We start from the raw sequence: 20,795 nt of genomic DNA, 5'->3' as shown, positions 1-20,795 counted from the left end.
AGATACTGAAAGCTGCATCAAACTGCACGTGCTTCCTCCCACAATAAATTTTAGACTGTTCCTGGTTAAATCAAAATGAACAAGGACTGTGCAGGACAAACTTCCAAAACAATAAAAGCAGAAATCCACCCATCTCTATAGTAATAGCATCATTCAAGTAATACAAAACTCAAATAAACTGAAATAATACATTCAAATAATACAAAAGGACTTGGTCAAAAGTATATATGACTGAATTTGGCTCTATCAGGTAAACAGAATGCAAAGAGTCACTGTAGCTATCAAGATGCAAAGAAGCAGCACTAGGAGCAGCACAATGCGGCAGCATCGGGAGCGTTTTCTTTCTCTCTCTTCCTTTTTCAACAAGGTGTCATATCCTGGAGTGTAAATATCCTCCAACCAGTAGTGTAAATCATTTGGATTTTCCTACAAGAAAATTAGTTTGGTTCTTGAATTGCATAGAAATAATAAATACAGGAAATGAAATACGTATTGTCTACCATTCTTTCCTGAAGAATAAATAGGAAGAACGAAAACAGGGAGTTATTGACCGGTAACTGTGGTTCATCAAATGATCTTCTGTGCAGGTACACATTGGGAATTGCACCTACCAACCATGGAGAAGTTTTCCAGAGTGTGAGGAGTTTACCCCCTTCCAACAGACTTTCTCAACCTTTCTGTAATATGATCAAGGAGGACAGTGCTCCTTCCCTCATTTCTCCTTTGCCTCTGCAGAAGTCCCTGAGGAAGAACTAGATGGAGAATTCACAACAGGGAAGGAAAGTGTGCCTGCACAGAAGATCACTCAGTGAACAACAGCTACAAGTAAGTGCAGCCTTTCTGTACTGTCCCACAGTGTGAAGAACAGCAGGCTGAGTTACTGAGGAGACAGGCGAGTAAACTCTGGAGAATTGCCTGCAACTGCTGTTTCCTTCATGGAGTTTGCATCCACTAAGTAGTATTTAGCAAAAAGCCCCACCCTACAGGTATTGTCTACTGAACTCCTTTAAGAGATGAAGAAGCATAGGCTGTAGTGGAATGAGCTGTAATCTGCAAAGGGACGCAGCACTGTAGCCAATTAATCATTAATATATGTACTTTTCAACATGGCCAAATCTATGGATACAAATCTGGAGACTGGAACCATGGATAATCAAGATAGATCTTTCTACAAACCTAAAAAAAGCAGGTTTGCAGAAAAACCTGAAATCTACTTTTTTTTTTAAAAAACCACCTGTTTTCCAGAGGTGAGGTTACCCCCACCCTCCCATAATAGAAGCAGTGCCCCTAGCTTCAAGAAACAAATTTTGTCTCAGTGGTTGTTGCTAAGCAACCACTACAATATTGTCAGGCTTCAAGCCTTGATTTTTAAGTAAAGGACAGGGGAAGGGTCAAAGCCCTTTCAAGGCTTCATGTAAGGGAGGCCAGGCCTGGCAACATCTGGACCATACTTGGCAATAACCATCAAGCAACTTGTTACCACACAACCTGAATGGCTCACTCAGGACTGGCCACTCGCTACTGTTCAACAGCAACCATCCCATGAAAACCATCCCAGTGTGATGTAGTGGTTAGAGTTTCAGACTAGGATCTGAGAAACTCCGGTTTAATTCCTCAATCTGCCATAGAAGCTCACAGGATGACCTTTGCCCAGTTATACATTCTCAGCCTAACCTAGCTTACCAGGTAGTTGTGAGAATAAAATGAAGGATGGGAGAATGGTGTAAGCTGCTTTGGATCCCTGTTGGGGGAAAGACAGGGAAGAAATGAAGTAAATAAATAAATATAGACTAAGCTGGAATGGGGGTAGATTGCATGGAAGTTTGGTTGGTTGCTGGAAGGAGAAAAAGAAGAAGGGAAAGATGAGGATATGGGGGCTGCCAGGAGGAGGAAAAGAGGAAATAATATGGGGAGAGTGATACAAGATAAGTGGGGTGCTCCCTGAAAATCCTTGACGGTTCTCCACCATGCAACTAGGCCCGGTGACCAGCACTGTACAACTCGGCCAGTTTTCCCAGATAGAGGCTGCCAGGGGGAGAGAAGAAGGAAAGGATAAAGACAGATAAAGGTAGGTTGGTTGTTGAGTGGGAAAGAGAATGGAAGCAGGAAAATTGGAAAGGCTATGGAGGTTTTCAGGGAAGAAAAAGAGGAAATAGTGGGGAGAAGTGAAATGAGATGCACACATCAGTCTTTGTGTGTCACCCACTTGTAACAGTATCTAAAGGTAGGCATACTCCATCAAGAGAGTATCTGCAACAAAGTCTTCTGGCCATTTCTGGAACCAATGAAGCAGAGGAATAGGTCTAAAACTCTTGGTGCTTTGCAGATAAAACCATAAAGCACATCCATAATCTAAAGAATGCAAGGTGCCTTCTGTTAGCAGAGTTGCATCATATGCAGTGGAAGTGTGTGTGTGTGAGAGAGCCTGAGCTATAGAGAGATGTGAGATTTTGGAGGGAGAAACAAACTTAGACAAAGCGCCTCGCTTAAGCTTTAGAAAAGAAATACAAGTTCCTTTATTATTAGAACTCCATTCAGGATAGGAAACAGTACAGATATATCTCTTACTAGCTACCTAGTCTAAAGATACCAGTAGATGGAAGGATGGCATGTCCTGCTTCCATGGTGGCAAGACAGAGAAGGAAGGAGTGTGTGACAAAGAGAGGAAGATGAGGTGTCACAAAGAGAAACGGTATGAAAACGACACATGTGACACAATGTTCTGAATCAAATGGAAATGAGGGACAACCTTAGGGGGGAAATCCAAGCTAAGCCATATCAGAATGAGCTTTAGTAAAGGGACATGCCACAGCTGACTGAGGCCCAGGGAAGCTATCTATAGGCTGCCACCACTCTGGTACAGTTTTCCTCAGAAAGGCCCAGAGCACCCAACTAACCCTTTCTGTTTATTCTTTCCCAGTACATTTGATTTATTATGTGACCAAATGAGGCGTGAGGACCCAGACAGAATAATAAAGAACTTTATTTAAAAGGTTTATTAATAACTGGTGTTCAAAACTTTGTAAAATAAAGAAAATAGTAAAGGAAGGTGAATAAACAAACTAATACACCCTAAAATGTCTAACTGTTCTTAACTGTCTCCTGGTGACTGGCTTCCAACTGTCTTACCCCTTCTGGATGAGGGATCACTCCGTCTGCAGCAGCCTCTCCTCAGCTCTGATCCCTAGGAGTGAACAACCTCCCACTGTGGTGAGGCCTTTTATCCCTTCTCTCAGGCACCATCACCCTACTTTCCGTTTGGGGCAATTTCCCCTCAGAATCTCCTCTTACCCAATCACAGGGCCAAACCTGGGAAATGTAGGCCCTGCAATCACTTTAGTGCAGGCATCCCCAGATCCTCTAGGCCTCACTAGACCCAAGGTCATAACAGGACAGTTGCAGTGTAACACAGACAACTCATTCAATCTTCAGACTGGCCACCAAAAAGCTGTTGTAACAGTAAGCAGAAAAAGAGGACATGTTGCCATTGGTTTACACAGTTTACACATCAACTGACACAAAACCAGACATAGATTCCATTGTGGAACAGAGGGTATAAAGGATTAAAGAAACTCTTTAAAACTGCTTAGAGTAATACTGAGCAGATATAGACTACTCTGCTATGGGTTTGTGAGTAGACATGGGCACGAACCGCATTACGAACCAAAAAAACCCATGAACTGCCTGATCATCTGTTCACGATCTGGCGGTTCGTGAGGGTCCATGGCCAATGAACCAGCATCCATTGGAAACCCGGTTCATTGCGTTCGCCCATGGTTTGTGAAGCCAGACAGTCAGGCACCATCAATCAATTCCCTTGGAAATGGAGCTGGGGGAATGCCTGAACTCTGTCTGCACTCCTTCTGTCACCCTGGAAACCCAAATCGAAGCCCAGCTTACCCTGATCGGCAGGTCTTCCTTCCATCCATGAAGCTGCAAATTGGTTACAATTGGTTACATGGGAGAAGACACCCGGGGGGAGGGAGGGGGAAGGGGGGGTGTTCTGTAGCCATGGGCACTCCAATCTCATCCCTGCAAACCCTGACAGGCAGTTCTGATGGCCAACCCCTTGTACACTGGGCCAACCTCAACTGGTGGCTCTAATTGTATCACGTGGGAGTTTCCTGGGGGCCTCGGATTGGAGAGGGTGTAACTCCAAGATCCCTATTGCAATCTTGACCAAACTTGGATGCTGGCTGGAGGAGAGCCTGCTAAACACTCCCTGTGAATATGGGCTCTCTAAGTGCAACGGGGGCCATTCTGATGCCCACGAACCACGAACCGGTTCGGTAACAGGAAATGTTTGTTACAGTTTGTTTGTTCGGGTTCATTGGTGGCACCGAAACACGAACCACAGGTTCATTAATTTTTTTTGGTTCATGCCCATGTCTATTTGTGAGTACAGTTCACTTATGAACAACACAGTAGTTGCCCCTCACTGAAGTAGAAGAATGTTGGAGGAAATGGGCCAGGAGCTCAAAAACTGGGGGTGGAGGCAAACTCTAGAAAGTAATCACTTGTATAATGGGGAGGACCCAAAAAAACAAAATAAGAAGTCAGCTGAACATGGACAGATAGAACAGAGGCAGGAATCAGATTCCTGTTTGAATATCCTTGGGCAACTGAGAAGGCTACATATTCTTAGATCTGGAGTATTTCTTTTTACTCTGTTATTGATGAGACCTGTAAGAGATCTATAAGAGTAATTGGTGATATGAGAATGGTAATACTTAGCAATCCAGATTCTGGCACTGCTATGTAGGATAATTCCTATGCTTATAGAAGAAAAGGGCTGTAGGAGTAATGACCATAGACTTCACAATAAACCTATTTTTACCAATTTTCTCTAGTGCATCAACCATCTGCACACTGAATAAATCAGAACTTGGAAGGGAAGATCTTTCCTACTTCTGGTGTCATAGTCCTGTGTAGAACCATGGAAGAGGCCATACTACGGCTAGAAAAGTCAGAGGCTTACCCAAATGGTATGCAGAGGCTGTTGGAGAGCCACAGAAGGCAAAAGAGTGCCATGCATGGTCTACAATCCCATTCACAACAGTTATGATTACAACAATTTCTCTCAGGTGTTGCCCAGTCACAAAAAAGGTCACATTTGTGCTTCCTGGAAGGTATAGGTGTTGGAATATAGGCTGCAAGGTCTGAGATTCAGTCATTATGGGGTTAATGTGTTCGTATTTGTAAATAAATAAATACCCGGAAGGAAACCTGGCAGAGAGCCAATAGCCTTATCTATCCAAAAGCCTGGGAAACTGAGATGTGTTTGTTAAACCGTTATTGGTCAATAGGTCAGATGATTTCCTCTCCTGAAGTTAAGAAGAATCTCCATTACTCATGTTGTTTTAAGTTTGTACTCAGTAGTGTAAAGATGTATGGAATAGATTTCTTTATTTTGTAGGAACCCCATCTACCTTTTCCTTTAGAGTAAACTTTTCTTAAAAGGTAAACAAGTGTCTGACTCTCTATTGATTCAAGATCCATTGCAACTCTGAATTTTTAAGCCATTTTAACACACTTCTTCTCAACAATAGGAACATAGGAGAATCTTAATTTCCACCTCAGACAGACTGTGAATGGATTTGAGGACCCCAAATGAAGAGATGGAGCCTGAGCGGGGGGACGGGGACAAGTGAGTTTTCAATTTTTTCCCAGAAAGGGAGCTACTCAGAAGTGGGAAATGGCAAAACAGAAGGGGTTGCAATTGATGAAGCCTTTTCTTTATGTCTAGTCTTGAACTTAAGAGTTTTAAGAGACAGGTTCCAATTGGCTCTTGTGAACTGATGAATCAGACATTGGATTGGAATGCACTGAAGATGTAGCCGGCTCCCACCTTGGGACCAACAGAACCAAAAAAATAGACAGGAGGAGGAATTCTGATAGGAGGGGGAGGGCTCTTCACATTATGCAAAGTTCTGGGAAACTTCTCCATGGCTGGCCTGTGCTTGTGCAGTTGCAAATGTGGGACTGCATCAAGTCAAAAAGATGAGCTGCAGCTACATTGGATGCACTTAACATACAGAGATGGTTCCAGGTGCTTTCTACATGACACAAAGCATGGCCCTCTCCATCACCTAGTGCTTCTGTGTGCTACCACAAAATGCAAATGGGTGGCAGGAAAGGTCCCGTGTCATACCAAGATAGATCCATTGTGGTGTCATCATGGTTCAAGAGTCAGATCATTACGGGGGAACCCTAGTTTAAACCCTTTCTCTGTCAGGAAGCTCACTGGTTGACCATGGACCAATCGCTTGCTAGACAATAGTGTATAAGCCAATGTATAGATAAAATTAGAATTTTCAGAACATTTCTTGCCTGCTTGTTTGTTGGTTGTTGAGGCCTATCCAGAAGTCTCTCAGCCTTTGCAGGCCTGCTAGGCTTCAAATGATACTGGAGACAGAGAGAGAATGGTGCATCAGAGTGCCAGGAGCCAATCGATCAAGAGATGTTTGGCTAGCATGTTTACTCTGAAAACGCATGTCATTGTGTCCAGCTGAAAAGTGGATTTGGAATCAGATCAAGTTAAAATGGGGGACTAGAATAGTTTATTTTAAAATGAAATGGTATATTTCATTTATATGCACCAATATATTGGTGTATATACATTTCATTTATATACACCAATGGTATATTGGTGGTAAAAGTGACACACTTTGTTTGCATTCCTCCCCCACCTGCCGAGATAAACCATAATAAACCTACACTTTTTTAAAAAAAGAAATGAGGTGGATAAGAGGGTGAGAAAGCCAAAATCTTTCCTCACCCCTTCCTTCTTCCAGTCCCTATCCATTGTTGAGCAAAAATGGAACAGCTGGCCTTCACTGCTACTGTCTTCCATATCAGAAGTTAGACTGACAGAAGTCACAATGTGTGTGTGGGTGGTGGTGGTGGTGGAATGAGGGAGTAGCTTCAGCTCATCTTTGCAAGTGAGTCCACTTGCAGGAGAGTTCTGGTGGAACTTTCTGAATAAAGCAATATTTTGGAATCCCTGTAAGAACTCTGATGGATGTCCCCTATGCAAAGGGCAAAGCAGGAAATTACTTGATAAGAAACAAACTCAGGAAAAGCCCTTTGAACCTCCTCCCCTTGCATATACATCCGTGAGAATTACTTACCTTAAAATCATCAATATGCAAGATTTACTTGCAACCATCAAATAATCAATGTATGCAGTAAAGTTAACCACTATTTCTAGCAAAAGCCGAATATTGTTGTATTTAGGCAATTTTTGATCTTGTGGAATTGTACCTTCAGATAGTGAGCCAGACTAGAATTTAAGGAATGTCTGTCATAGTCCTGAACTGTCCAAGAAGGGCGATTTCTCCTTTCTTCCCAGTTATCCTCACTGAAGCCATCACTGTACAAAGGATTACTCTTGATGGTGGTTTTCAAGGTAATGGGTGTAATGTGTTTTCCAAGAGCTTTTTCAATCATTCCTGGCTGAACCTCACTTAGTTGTATAACAGGGCGTTCACTCACATTTCTTTTTTCTCTCTACAAGATAAAATATCATCAGTTTCCATTTCAGAAAACATACACTTTCCCTCTTACGTGTAAGACGTTTTATAATAATTAACAGCTAATCCCTGTAACTTTGAAAAGTGCCCAAAGAATCAGTGTCATTCCCCAGCCAATATAATATAATCATACATTATATTTGATAAAATATAATCAATTAGATTACAGTAAATATATAGTATTTACTGTATATTTCAAGTAAATATACAGTATATAGCAATATGCAGTAAAAATACATAGGGATTTCTGTACAACTAGTCTGAGAATTTAGATTAAAGTGCTGCTGAAGATAAAGCCACTTGATACCAAAAGAAATATATTAAAGCATTAATTTAATGTAGGTAGCATCAAAAGGTCAGAATGGGCAGAAAACCTCCTTATGCATTACCTTTGGGGGGGTTATAAAAATTTGAAACCAACTAGAAGTTTTAAACACGATGTGTTACACCATGCAGAAAAAGGTATCACATAAGTATAAGATAATACAATGCCAGCAGGATAACAATATAGCAAAAAGTTTAATACATTACACAAGTCAATGCAATCAACAAGATGAAACATCCAACAAACAATGTATAAAAGAATGAGAGAATGAGAAGCTGTGACAGAATTCACTTTAAAGAAGGTTTCCTTAGTGCAACACTCAGAGAGATGGAAAGGAAGGAGTTAACACCTGCCCAAAATAAGAGCCTGATTGACAGGCTGCTTCCTCCTCTCTGATTGGTGAGTCAGAACCAGTCCTCAAGATGACAGTTGGTGCTGACAGAGGGTTTTTTTAGTTGAGTTGAGTGTGTGAGAGAATCTGACAAGGAGGATCAGATAGGCTCCCCGCTGAAGTGAGGGAAAGGAAAACATTTGCCCTAATTCTAACAACCTTGTCTTAAGGAAGACTTTTAGTTAAGGGTTCCAAGTATAAAAGCCAGCATAAATTGAAACCTATTTACAAAGCCAAGATAGAACTCGATGTGTGTTTTTGGCAGAGTGAGTGGGTAGTAAGTGGAGAGTCTCATTCAAGCCAAGTGAATAGGGTTGTGTCTTCTTAGGTGAAGGAGAAGAATTCCTGTCCAGTGTTTAGAAGAGGGTCTGGCTCTAAGGGGGACTCCAAGTAAAGGGAAAATAGTGTTGAACTAATGTGAGGACACTTGAGTTGAAAATGGAAATCTGTGAAGAAACATGGTTGCTTTAACCAAAGTATTAAACAAAGCACCTCTAACTCTTAAGTACTGTAAACAATGAAACCAAGCTGCTAGAAAACTGTTTTGCCTATTACTTTAAAGTATTCTATTCTACCAATAAATTTTACCTCAGCAATTTCATCCCCTGACTGCCCATATTCCATCCCTACCTGTTCAATAAAGTTGCTGTTCTTTTTGAGAATTATCCAGCCTCTAGTGCCATTTCATACAAAAATGATGGCTCCTGCTTTTTCCCTGGGCTGGGCTAAAAAGCCAAAAATATAACTGCTTATCAGGGTGGGACAAAAAGAAATTTACAACCATAAACAGACATGCTTCTTTGGGCTGCTCAGCCATAGCGATCAAACTTGGATTTTGGCAGGAAAATCTGCCTCGGGGTAGGGAAGTGAAGGGGAGAGGACATCACAGTAGCAAATACAGCAAACAGAAAAAAAATATTCTATACACAGTGGTATAGTTCACTGTTCCATTCCAATTATGTAAAAGCATCTTTCTCAGACTTTTCCTTATGAATATATCTCTAATACATTTGTGAAAATGTCCTCCTGCATAATTCTGCTCTACATAGTTTACAGAATGACAGAGAATGTGTCTATACAGTCAGTTGTTGATCTTGCCTATTTTCAGGGTGACACTACAGAAGACCCTGCTCAGATGAATGAAGCTATCATGGTGGAGTCTAGCAACAGACGCAGCCCTGCAGATATGAGAGTCCAATGCCATGAAGGGCTTTGTATGTGATAGCCACTACCTTGATCTCAGTAACTGATGGGCAGCCAATGGAGTGACTGCAGACTTGGAATATGTATATATGTTCTACCTAGTTCTCAATAATAATTGAGCTGCAGAATACTGTGCTGGATTCTGGAATTTCCAAGATAAAAATATATACAAAAACCACTGTTTTGATTTTCTAGAATGGTTACACAAATCAGAGGTTCTTAGGCATTCTGAAAAATATCCCCTAGAAAAATCCATGTAGCCTTTTATAATCAGGTGCTTAATATCAGCCACGGTTGGCATCTTTTTTTGTTTGATTCTCTGAATTTCCAATGCAGTGGCCCAGGGAAGGCAGTGCCTGGCCGGTGCAAGCCAGGTGCAGAGCACAGCAGAGCTGCAGATCTATCTGTCTTCTTCTTCCTTCCCTCCTTTATGGGGGTGGAGCCATCTTTCCTTTGCAAATAGAATGTTCAGGAGCCTGTAGAATTGGATGCCTTGGTCCAATTTGTTTGAAACTTGGGGGAGGGGTAGTGGAAAGGCAACCCTAGCACCCCTGCATTCTTGGTCTCATTTGGTTGAAAAACAGCTACTCCAGCCACGCTGAAAACATCCCCCATATGGAATAATGGCAAAATTGTGATACTGATTCATTCCTTCTTCCCTTCCTTTGTGGTGGCAGCACCCTTTTTTCCACTGTCTGGGTTACCTTGTTCAGGGACATGTAGAATTGCCCCCCTTGGTACACAAATCTCCAACCCTTCCTCTCACCATTACCCCTCCCACACATGCATCTGGCTCGCATGCGCGATTGTATAATTCCCCCCATTTTAAAACTTTTTAAATGGTCCTTGCACTATTACGATATCTATGCCTACAAAGGGAATCATACTGCAGTGCTTGTTAGATTGGATCACTCAGCAATCAATCAGTCTAGTCTAAGGCCCATTGCTTGAGAAAATACAACGGGCCCTAGCAGCACTCCCCCTACCCGTACTTCTCCCCACAGCATCAGTCAAGGGGGGGATCGGGGAAGAGAGCAGGGGCTCCCTTCTCCTCCAACCCCTTGGCTGTCGCTTGGCTTGTGCACAGCCCTCCCAAGGCCTCATGGAGGCAGTGGGGAGCCCTACCCTTGCTGCTGTGGGACTTTGGGAGGGCCTCACCACCATGCTGAGCCTTCCCACAGCCGTGCTGGGCCTTTCCAGGCCTCTGGAGGCCCCAAGGAGGCAGTGGGGAGACAAACTGTTTTGCCCCCAATTCGCTTCTTATCCCTGCATACTGTGCCTCCGTGGAGATAAGGAGTGAATGGTGAGGAACACGGTTTGCCTTATTTACAGTAGGATATGGAATGGCATGATTGTGCTACTGTACTCTTTGCATATTTATTAAACACTTTTGCATTTAAAACTTTGAGAGGGAAATCAACGGTAGAGAATAGAGTACTTAATGTGCATATCCAGTTTCTACAGAAGCTGAAAGACAGGACAACGGTATAGCGCAATCCCGCATGTGCGCCAAAAAAAAAAAAAAAGGAAAGTTGGGCAGGAGTACACCGATGTCATTTGTGACAAGGCGCAGATAAATAACACATTTTCTGTTTTGGGACCTTTTTTTCTGTGACAAACACCCACAAAACACACATGAGGATGATACATGTGGAAGGGGAGTTCTCAAAGCGGATCAGGAAGAGGCGGCTTTGGGACAGGGAAAACCTGAAAAAAAATGGAGCGTGTGGAAGCAACCTTTGATTAATAAACATTGTAACAATTCCTCTTGCACCCTCAACGCTGCTTGCCAAACTGTACCTATTCTCCTAAGGCAACTGTCTGGGGCAAGGAGACAGTCCCTTGGTACGTGGGACTGAGAAAAACAGGGTGATGGCAAGCACAACAAAGTGAGGCTCCAATGCTGACCCTCCAGGGAGGGCATTGGAGGAAACAGAGCATGGCTCCTTCCCAACAGCAGTCTTGCAGAAACTGACATATCACAGAGAGGGAGAGAAAGAGAGCGAGCGAGCAAGGGTTTCCCTGGGTGCTGGACAAGGAAGGACTGTGTGGAGCCAAGCAGCCACTGAAGCCTGGCTCATTTGTTTCACATTCCCACATTCTCCCTGATGGCCTCTATTTCCATGGGCATATTGAGAATGGCTGTGGGGGACCCTGCCCAAAACAGTGTGTAAAAGGGGGATCCTCCATCTTCTGTAAGTGTTTCTGGACTATAGAGATATAAGGAATCAACACTGACTAACAGCCGTGGGAACCACTGGAGCTACCTCCTGTGAGGAGCTTGTGGCAGATACACTGCATCTGGGGGAGGGCAGGAGGAGAAGTCTGAGGAGAAAGGGTTGAGATGCCAGGTCCCAATACACTCCTGGTGGTGGTGGGGATCCAGCACTTACTGGCAGGTTGAATCTCGCACATGTGCACCCCTGGCGCCAATGCGATGATGTCACTTCTGGGAAGTGGCATCATCATACCAACAGTGAGCCTGTTCACACACTTTGGATGGGGCCAGTTCAGCTCATTGGGGACCAAAATTGGCCCCTGTGAAGCATGCAAGAATGCTCATTGCTGGAGTAATGGTGTCACTTGAGGATATCAATAACTCACTATCCTGCTTCCCTTGATTTTTTTCCTCCTCAGTGCTAACCTGCAATTGCCTTTTCTTCCAAATCCACAAAACCAGCTTTAAAAAACCCCAGAAACCCTACATCTAGGCTTAAAAGCTAACTAACTTTTAAACTCCAGCTTGTACTGAAAGTATGGAACCTTTTTTTAAAAAAAAATCTCTATTTTGTTTCCAAGCCTTCAAGCAAAACCTAATGTTTTGAAAAATTAAGCTAATGCTAGAATTTCTGAAAACCTGACTTCAATTTTCTTTGGAAGACTAAAAGGTCCACCTCAGCTCCACTACTTCTGTAAAAAAACTACCTGAATCCCATTGTTTTGGATCCCAGCTCAGACTAATTTTTTTTTAAAAAAAACTGCCTGACTTATTATTAGTTTGGAAGCATAACAAAGCCCCTCCCCCATTTTTTGGAGGGCACTGACTAAGCCCTAAGCTGAAATGTATGTGTGTTTTTTAAAAATACCTAAGCCATCACCAACAGTATAACCTGACCAGAAATTTCCTTCAGGATAAGTAAATTTTTCAAAACCAACAGGAGCACCCCAAAACTCCACAAAACCATTCCTCCAAAAACACAACACAGACACATCTTTAAAACAAGTATAGAAGAATAACTGTAAAACTGGATCCAGAACAACAGAGCCCAAAAGAACACTTTTTAAAACAGCAATAGCCTGGAAACTCCCTCCCACAAGCTTAAACCTTTTGAAAATTAAAATGCGAAGCAGTTTAAAATTCAAAAAGAAGCCAAGAGAAGAGACCCCAAACTACACATCTTTTAAAAACAGTGCAAAACAAAACCAAGGAAAACTATTTTTAAAATAACAAGAAAGAAAATAAAGGGTCTCTTCCCTCTCCCTTCCTCTACAACCCAACAGGCAAAACCAAAACACACCCAGAAAAAGTATAGTATTTTTAAATAATAGTTTAACACAAAGTGCAAGCCAGTCATGGCACAAAACAAGAAGAGGGTCTCCCCAGGCAGGCAGGCAGGCAGGCAGGCAGGCAGCAGCGACAATGCAAAGCACAGACAGAATACAGCAGGCATACCGACACTCAAAACATCTCACCCTATAATGGAGTCAGGCTGCAGCCAGGCGTGATTTTTATCCTCTTTGCCCATGCTATGGGCTATGAGAGAATTGTTATGATTGGGCAGACAGTTAAGAGTTCCCCCTAATATGTTATTCCATTTATCTGGGGGAGCTGCCACTCTCCTCTGTCCCTCTTGTTTCCCAGGTAACCCATTAAATGAAAAGAAGAAGAAAAAGGCCTGGGATCTTTAAAATGCCAGCCCCAGAATATTCCCAAATATTTCTGGATATTACTGCCCCTGAGAATATCATCCCTCTCTGTGTGTGTGTGTCTGTGTGTGTCTCTGTGTGTGAGAGAGAATAGGTATTTGGTGAGGTATATATTCAGACCAGATATATCTGAGTTGATATCTCTAGTCTTTAGAATCTGCTTAGATGATGCACTTCTGCACGGGAATGCACTTGTTTTAAGATGCTCTGCACAACACACAATGTAGCTGTTAGGTTCTGGTTCTTTTTTAAAAAAGGAGTGCTGGAAGGGGCTTGGAATGGCACTGTAAGGGGAAGAAAGGCTCCTGCCTTCCCCCAATGCCATTTTCTTACATGAAAACTGAACATGAGGAGAGTTGTTTTGCTGATTTTGCAGCCTCCCATGGATAATCTGTGTACAGATAATAATCTCTATCCATGTGGAGCAGCAAAATAAGCAAAATAACTCCCACTCCCACTCCCATGCTCTGTTTTTGCACAGGAAAAAGTCTTGAGGGGAAGGCAGGAGCTCTCCCTCTTCTTGCAGCACCATTCTGAGCTCATCTCAGCCTTCTTTTTATAAAAAAAACCCAGTTCCTCTCACTTGCCATGTGACAGCGCAGGGCACCTTAAAACAAGCACATGTCCATGTAGAAATGTATCATCTAGAGTCTCATTCAGTCACCACTGTGAAATTAGTTTACCAGACAGAAAAGTCAGGTAGGCAATTATTCTAGAGGCCAAAGGCAACAAAGAGAGAGAGGAAATTTGTTCATATTACACATCCATCCTCCTGGCATTGGCTACTTACTGTTAAAAGGAGAATTTTCAGGCAATTATTCATTTGGATCTGAGGCTCAGGGTTGAATTACAAGTTACAGATATCCCTAAGGATATCCCTATGGATCTGTAACCCTAAGGTTACAGATATCCCTTTTTTCAGAAGGTACCTTTTTTCAGAAGGTATAAAACAGCCTAGGGATTGCGTTTTTCAACTGGACATGGGAGGTAAAGGTGAAAAGGCCTCTTTGGTCCCTCCTCTCCAAAACACTGAGAAAGCACCCTTTAGTAGTTGCATTTGAAAAAGAACAAAATCTTTTAAAAACTGTCACAGAGCTAAATGCAACATGTAAATCTGCCCTCATCACATAGCCAGTGGGAGGGTGCCTGGTCTGCTTTATGCAGTGCATCTAACGGTTCGTGTCCTTGGCACCTATAGTCAGCTCCTAAGCACATTTTTTGGAAGGAAGTCCTCCTGTGTTTGAAGGGGCCTGCTGCTGAGAAAGTGTGTCTAGGAGTTAAAACCTTATTTGGGTAATCTTAAAAGCTCTTTTATTGCTTCTGCTGCATCCAGATGTGCAGAATGATTCGGCCCTTTCCTGCTTTCTGTATTCCCTGGAGCTATGGCTTGTGGGAGAAGCTGTGCTGTCAGCTATTTGTTATAAGCTGAACGCGTCCTGAACCAGTTGTGATCTGTCCTGCATTAGAATTAAAGGTGTTTCACTGATGAGTGCAAGATAAACAACTTTGATAGCATTTGGATCACAGACTAAAGAGAGGATGAAGCAAAGTGGAGGTTTTGTAGCACTTCCTATAAATGGCATCAAAGGCCAGATGAGGCATTGTGAGATCCCCACCTCCAACATGTTCACTCTCCTGTATATTAGAAAAGAGAAATAGTTAATAAAATACATTATAATAACCTGGCTACATCAGCTAATTGCTGTTAGGGAAACTATTCAGGTATCATACAAGCAACATGTTTTCCCATACAGGATAAACAGCAGTTTGAGAGGAGGGGGCACTCATGGTAAGAAAAATTGGATAGGGAAAAGAGTTTTCAAAGCCCCCTTCCCCTGGTGACATTGTCCTGAGCCAATATCCCTCTCCCATGGTAGTTGCTATTTACCAATAAAAACAACAGAATAGCCATTCAAGAATCTCCCAGAATCTTTTGGCCCCAAGCTACTGAAGATTCACTGCCAAAACTTTTATCTTCTGGTCCTTTCAGGGAAAAACATAGCAACAGTCTAACCGCCATTTCCTCTGTTCCCTGCTGCTTTCAGAAACTGTGCCAAGAAACTGTCAGCATGGAGGGAAAATCCAGAAGCATCTGTTTTCACCTAACCATTATCCTTTGCCAAGAACAGAGAATTCCTGAAAATGACAAAGGTTGTAATGATAAAAGTGACAATTCTGGAATGATGCCATTTATTTCATCTTATAAGTTGTTTGACAGTTAGAGTAATGGACCGCACTTTGAATTAATAGATTCCTCCAAAGCTGACATTGCAGCATGGTCCTTTTGCTGTTAATGTATGGGTAGAATGCTGGGTTTGGACCTTGGAAGTCTGAGTTCAAATTCATTGAGGTATATATTCCATAGTTGCCCTTAGAAAAATCATTATCTTCCATCCTTAGTTTGCCATCTAGAAAATTAGGATAGCAATACTTTGTTTCTTGCAGATTAATATATGTTGTAAAACCCAGGCAGGAGAAGACTAAAGGGAAGGCAAATATTAACACTCCAGTCTTGTTAGTGGCCTTCAGGTTCCCTGCTTGACACCCAAATTGCAAGATTGTGGTCTTTCTAAAAAGGACTTTTAATGCATAACTCCAACTGCCACTGACAAACATTTATAGCTGGATTGGAGCCAAAAAAATCTAAATGCGCATTTTAGTAAAAATGGGAAAAAAACTCTCTCAAGTGAGGTATTCTTTTTTCCTCAGTTAAAAAGCCAGTAGCCTTTAGGTTGCTTCATGAATTATTTTACCTTTCAATATCTGGTGGAATGGGAGAGGGGGAGGAATGGAATGCCCAAGAGCAGGGAAAAAATCTGAAAGAAAAGCTTTTTGTCTGAAATGTACGTTAGTTGTCACATTGGACCTCTAACATAATGGAAATAAATGAACTTTTCTAGATGGAGAAGCCTGTTACTTGAGCCCACAAGAGCACATTAGTCTGGGTGTTCTTTCAGTAAAGATCTTGACAAGTTCAGAAACATTGATCTGATGTAGCAAGCCCTAAGACACAACTGTTATTTAAAAGAAAATGATTTCCAGTACATGGAATTTAGGTTAGTCTCTCAAGGTTTAATGACTCTAGGAACCCAGAGGTCATTCACATCTCTTCTGAAAAGGAACACACACTTCACTTCTGTTCCAGTATTAACTAACCCTTAACCTCATTAGCCCTCTTGCCCTAAAACAAAACACACTACTTATTCACTCTACGCTGTGTAAATCATGTTTATTTTAATGTCTGGAACTTGTCACATTTTCAGTTTCTTTTTACTGATAATTTAAAATCCACACAGGATCTTATTTGGAAGTAAATCTTGCAGAAATTAATCAGACGTACTCTTAAGTAAACATAATTAGGATTGGGCTGTGTTTTCCTGGTCTATCAGAACTTCTTGGAGACACAAAATAATTGGTTTCTGTTTTAATTTTTCTTTAATAATACATTTTGAGACAAAGCATACAAGAGTATTTTCTTTCAAAACAGCCTTTGTGGATGTCATGTGTTGTATTGAAGTTGTTTTGAAAAAGGAAGCCCCTCTGAGTTCCTTGGAGACAGTATAAATGTGATTAATAGATACAATAGACCATGGAGAGAGAAACACAAAACAATGCAAGTAAGTGGTAGGAACCAGGAATGAGGATCAGAAGGAGATATCTAAGGGATCAATACTAATTCCAGGCTGGGAACTGTTTAGGATAACAACTAGACCCCTATACCAACACCAGAATACAATGGCATATCTGGCACTATGGTGGCACACACAGGGCCGGCGCGCCCATTGAGGCCAGGTAGGCGGTGGCCTCAGGCGCGGGGTGCCGGAGGGAGCGCCGGAGGAGACGCAGGGGGCGGGAGCGCACGCCACAAAGCAGCCACCGCCTATCCCTCCCGCCCCGCCCCACGCCGCCACCAGCACAAGCCCCTTGCCAGGCGCAGCCGCCGCGGGCAGGCATCTGCAGCGGTGCAGGCAACCGAGCGGGAGAGCTTGGAGGCCGCCTGCCGCAGTGATCGGGCCGGCGGCGGTGCGCTCCCGTGATGACGTCACGCATGATGTCATCACGCAGGCCAGTGTGTGCGCGCTTGCGCGCGCATGGGGAAGGCACCCAGGTGGCCAGCTGCGAGCGCCACAAACCCTTGCACCGCCCCTGGGCACACATTGTGTTAATGATGATGTGCTGGAGCCACTCAGGTGTGTTGCTGAAGGCAGCATACAAATGGGTGTTGGAGAGGAATGCTGGAGGCAGAGAGGTCATCAGTGGATATCCTAAACTTCTTAAGCCCACCCATGGCTTCAGAATAAAATTACACTGGCAAAAACTCTGATTTAAATATAGGTAAAAGTAAAGGTAGTCCCCTGTGCAAGCACCGAGTCATTACTGACCCATGGGGAGACGTCGCATCACGACATTTTCTTGGCAGACTTTTGTTATGGGGTGGTTTGCCATTGCCTTCCCTAGTCACCTACACTTTACCCCCAGGAAACTGGGTGCTCATTTTACCGACCTCGGAAGGATGGAAGGCTGAGTCAACCTTGAGGGGCTACCTGAACGTGGCTTCTGCCGGGATCGAACTCAGGTCATTGTGAGCAGAGCTCGGGCTGCAATACTTCCGCTTACCACTAGGAAGTTTTAGAACAGCAAGATTTTAAAGATCAACAAGATTTTCAGTGTATATGCTTTCAAGAGTTAAAGCTCCCTTCATCAGATCAGAAGTTTTAGGAACTGGTAGAGTACTCTGCACAGACTGCCTAAGCCCATCTACTCTTTATCTTTTCTGGCTCCATGTAGGCAGCCTTCCTACTAGTGTAGATGGACTCCATTTCTGGTGCACTGTCAACCTTCTGCTGAATCTGTAACATACATGACCAACAGTTGCTTTGATCAATGTGTATCTAGCTGCACTGCTACAGGGCTCCAAACTTTCTTGTTCTAACCAGAAATCTTTAATACAGATCCTGCAGGTGAAAATCTCTGTCAGAGGAATTGGAACAGCTGCAGCTTCAGTGCAGAGCTTGGCTGTAAACAATGGATTGTTTGGTGTGTTTGGAATGATGACTGGAGAAATGTAGATCACTTGGTGATCAGTTCGTTTTCGGTATAAGGTGGCTTTTATGCTTCCATCATATATTTGTACAGTGGTCTCTAAAAATGTACTTCTTGTGTGGATTGATACATGGTCAGGTTGATGGTGGGGTGGAAGTTGCTGAAAGCCTGGTGAAATGTCCACACTTCCTCCCCTTGTGCCCAAATGATAAAAATGAATCTGAAGTACAAGAAGGAAGTTATTGCTTGGAAGCTGAGGAAGAGCCACCCGAAGTCAGCAATGAAAATGTTGGCATACCGTGATACAATGCGAGTCCCCGTGTAAATGTGTATTGGGTGTCTTCTTGCCATTCCTCTAGTGCTTTTGTGCCCCTTACTTTGCAAAGAGCTGTTCCTAGGGGCATTCCATAGTCACACCCCAAGACCAATTTTCCATAGGCTATGGCCTTTCTGTGAGAACCCTCTGCCAAATGAGCTGTGGTGTGTGTGGGTGACATGGGTGGAGAGGCAAGGTTTCCTTTTCTGTGTGTTGGCCTGTCAGGTATGTGCCTACGAGAAGAAATTCAAATCCTATCTTCAGGTGTCCCAGAACTCCTAGGCCAGAAGTGAAATAATTGCAGAGCTCCTGCTGGGGAAGTCACAGTACTGCCCACAGAGGGAGGTATATTTCCTCTGTCCCTTCCTTTGTTGTATTCTACATGTGAATAGGAGCATGGTGATGTCAGGTGAATGATATCAAGCTGCTTCCCTATATGGATGAGCTAGTGTCATCAGCATGCCATAGTGTGATTGGTTGGACTTGCAGAATCTGTGGAATCCACTGAAGTTGCAAATGCTCACACCAGCTTGGAGCTGGGGCTTTTAATAAATACATGTTCCTTGATGAGACAGCACAGAACACTGACTAGCTACGCTGGTATCACTATTGTGTAATCTGGATTGTTTTTCTTTGCCCATTTCTCTAGTTTAGATTTTCTATTGATGTAAGATGTTAAAATTAGTTAACAGTGCAATGCAATAAAACTAAAATAACTGAATGCCTGAACATGAATCAAGAAATCAGTGAAAGTAACAGGAAATGCCTGTGGGCATACTTGCTTTTTCCAGGGGCTGGGGATATAAACTGGTGATCTATTATCTTTTGGCCTGATGTTAAAATTGCCTACAAATAAATGCTTAGGACCGAGTACTCTTACAGCTGGGAACCAATCATCACAGAACACATTATTATGCATATGTTTAGCTATAGAATGAATGAATGATTTGGAATGTTATAGCCTGATCTTGTCAAATACTTGGATGGGGAACTACCAAGGAAAATTCTGCAGAGGAAGACAATGGCAAAACACCTTGCCTTGACAGTCCCTTGCTGGGTCACCTTAAGTTGGTTTTGACTTGATGGCACATCCATACCCTACATATCTATCAGGACCACAACATGTCTTTGATGGGCAGGTCAAATCCCATCAGCATATATTTAAAGGTAAACTGAGTATTTTTAGCCTCTGTGTGCATCACTCTATATTGAACTTCATTTGCCATGTTATCATCCACTCACCCAGTCTGAAACGAATCCTCTTGGAGCACCTCAACTTTGTCCTCACCATTCTGAGTAATGTGGTGTTGTTCCTAAATTTTAAGCTCTATTGCTTGCAAATTTGTCTGTGAAATGTTCCAATTCCCAAATGGCAATCTCCTTCTCCCCTTATTAGACCACCATTCTCACATAAATGCAGGAAAACACCAACAGTACAATCCTAAACAGTCTTACACCCTCCTAAGGCCACTGACGTCAATAAATTTAGAAGAGTATAATCCTTCTTAGGGCTGCACTGTGAACCAGTTAGTTGAAAACAAGGTAGCAATACCAAGGAAGGGGATCATCTAGTAAGTTTCCAAGATGAGACATAAAGCTTCACAATTTTTTTTTGTAGTAGCTAAGACAGCAACAAATGCCATCTAATTAGTACAGAAATAAGACTGGTACTGAAGCTACTCACCTGTGAATAAACTCTGTTGTGCCATTGTTGTTCCCCTGGAAAATGTGCTTCTGGAAAGTTTGCCAGCCAGGTTTGTAAAAAGATTGAAGTTTTTGCTAAAGACTTCACATCTAGCTGTAGGAATTTATCAGGGTGGTTGTTGTTTGGCAAGGCAGAGAGATCCATGTTTTCCATGAATATAAAAATGAGAGGAAGCTGCTGTTCTCCAAAGCAGCTACTTGCCTTTTCTATAATTAATTACATGGACAAGGATACAGCCATTCTCTACCTGAAACTGTATCTGACTCCATTTGGTGGCAGGCGGGCTCATTAGCTAGTGTCTGCACATAAAAAGGATTAACTCTGTTGCTCCCTTTAAAAGCCTAGGTTTTGTT

General features: G+C 42.7%; 1 protein-coding gene across 1 annotated transcript; it reads right to left on the bottom strand.

Annotated features, from left to right (window-relative positions):
• Positions 1-246: 246 nt before the first annotated feature.
• On the bottom strand, positions 247-20,586 carry MINAR2 (membrane integral NOTCH2 associated receptor 2). The gene is made up of 3 exons (XM_054986219.1): positions 20,422-20,586; positions 7,264-7,509; positions 247-426 (listed from the first exon to the last, which is right to left on the bottom strand). Exons 1-3 carry the CDS (start codon positions 20,584-20,586, stop codon positions 247-249), a joined length of 591 nt encoding a protein of 196 aa, XP_054842194.1.
• Positions 20,587-20,795: the final 209 nt, after the last annotated feature.

Source organism: Eublepharis macularius, chromosome 8 (genome assembly GCF_028583425.1).
Source record: "Eublepharis macularius isolate TG4126 chromosome 8, MPM_Emac_v1.0, whole genome shotgun sequence".
Lineage (NCBI taxonomy): Eukaryota > Metazoa > Chordata > Lepidosauria > Squamata > Eublepharidae > Eublepharis > Eublepharis macularius.
Note: the sequence above shows the minus strand (reverse complement) of the source record. Positions and strands in the feature narration are given on the sequence as shown.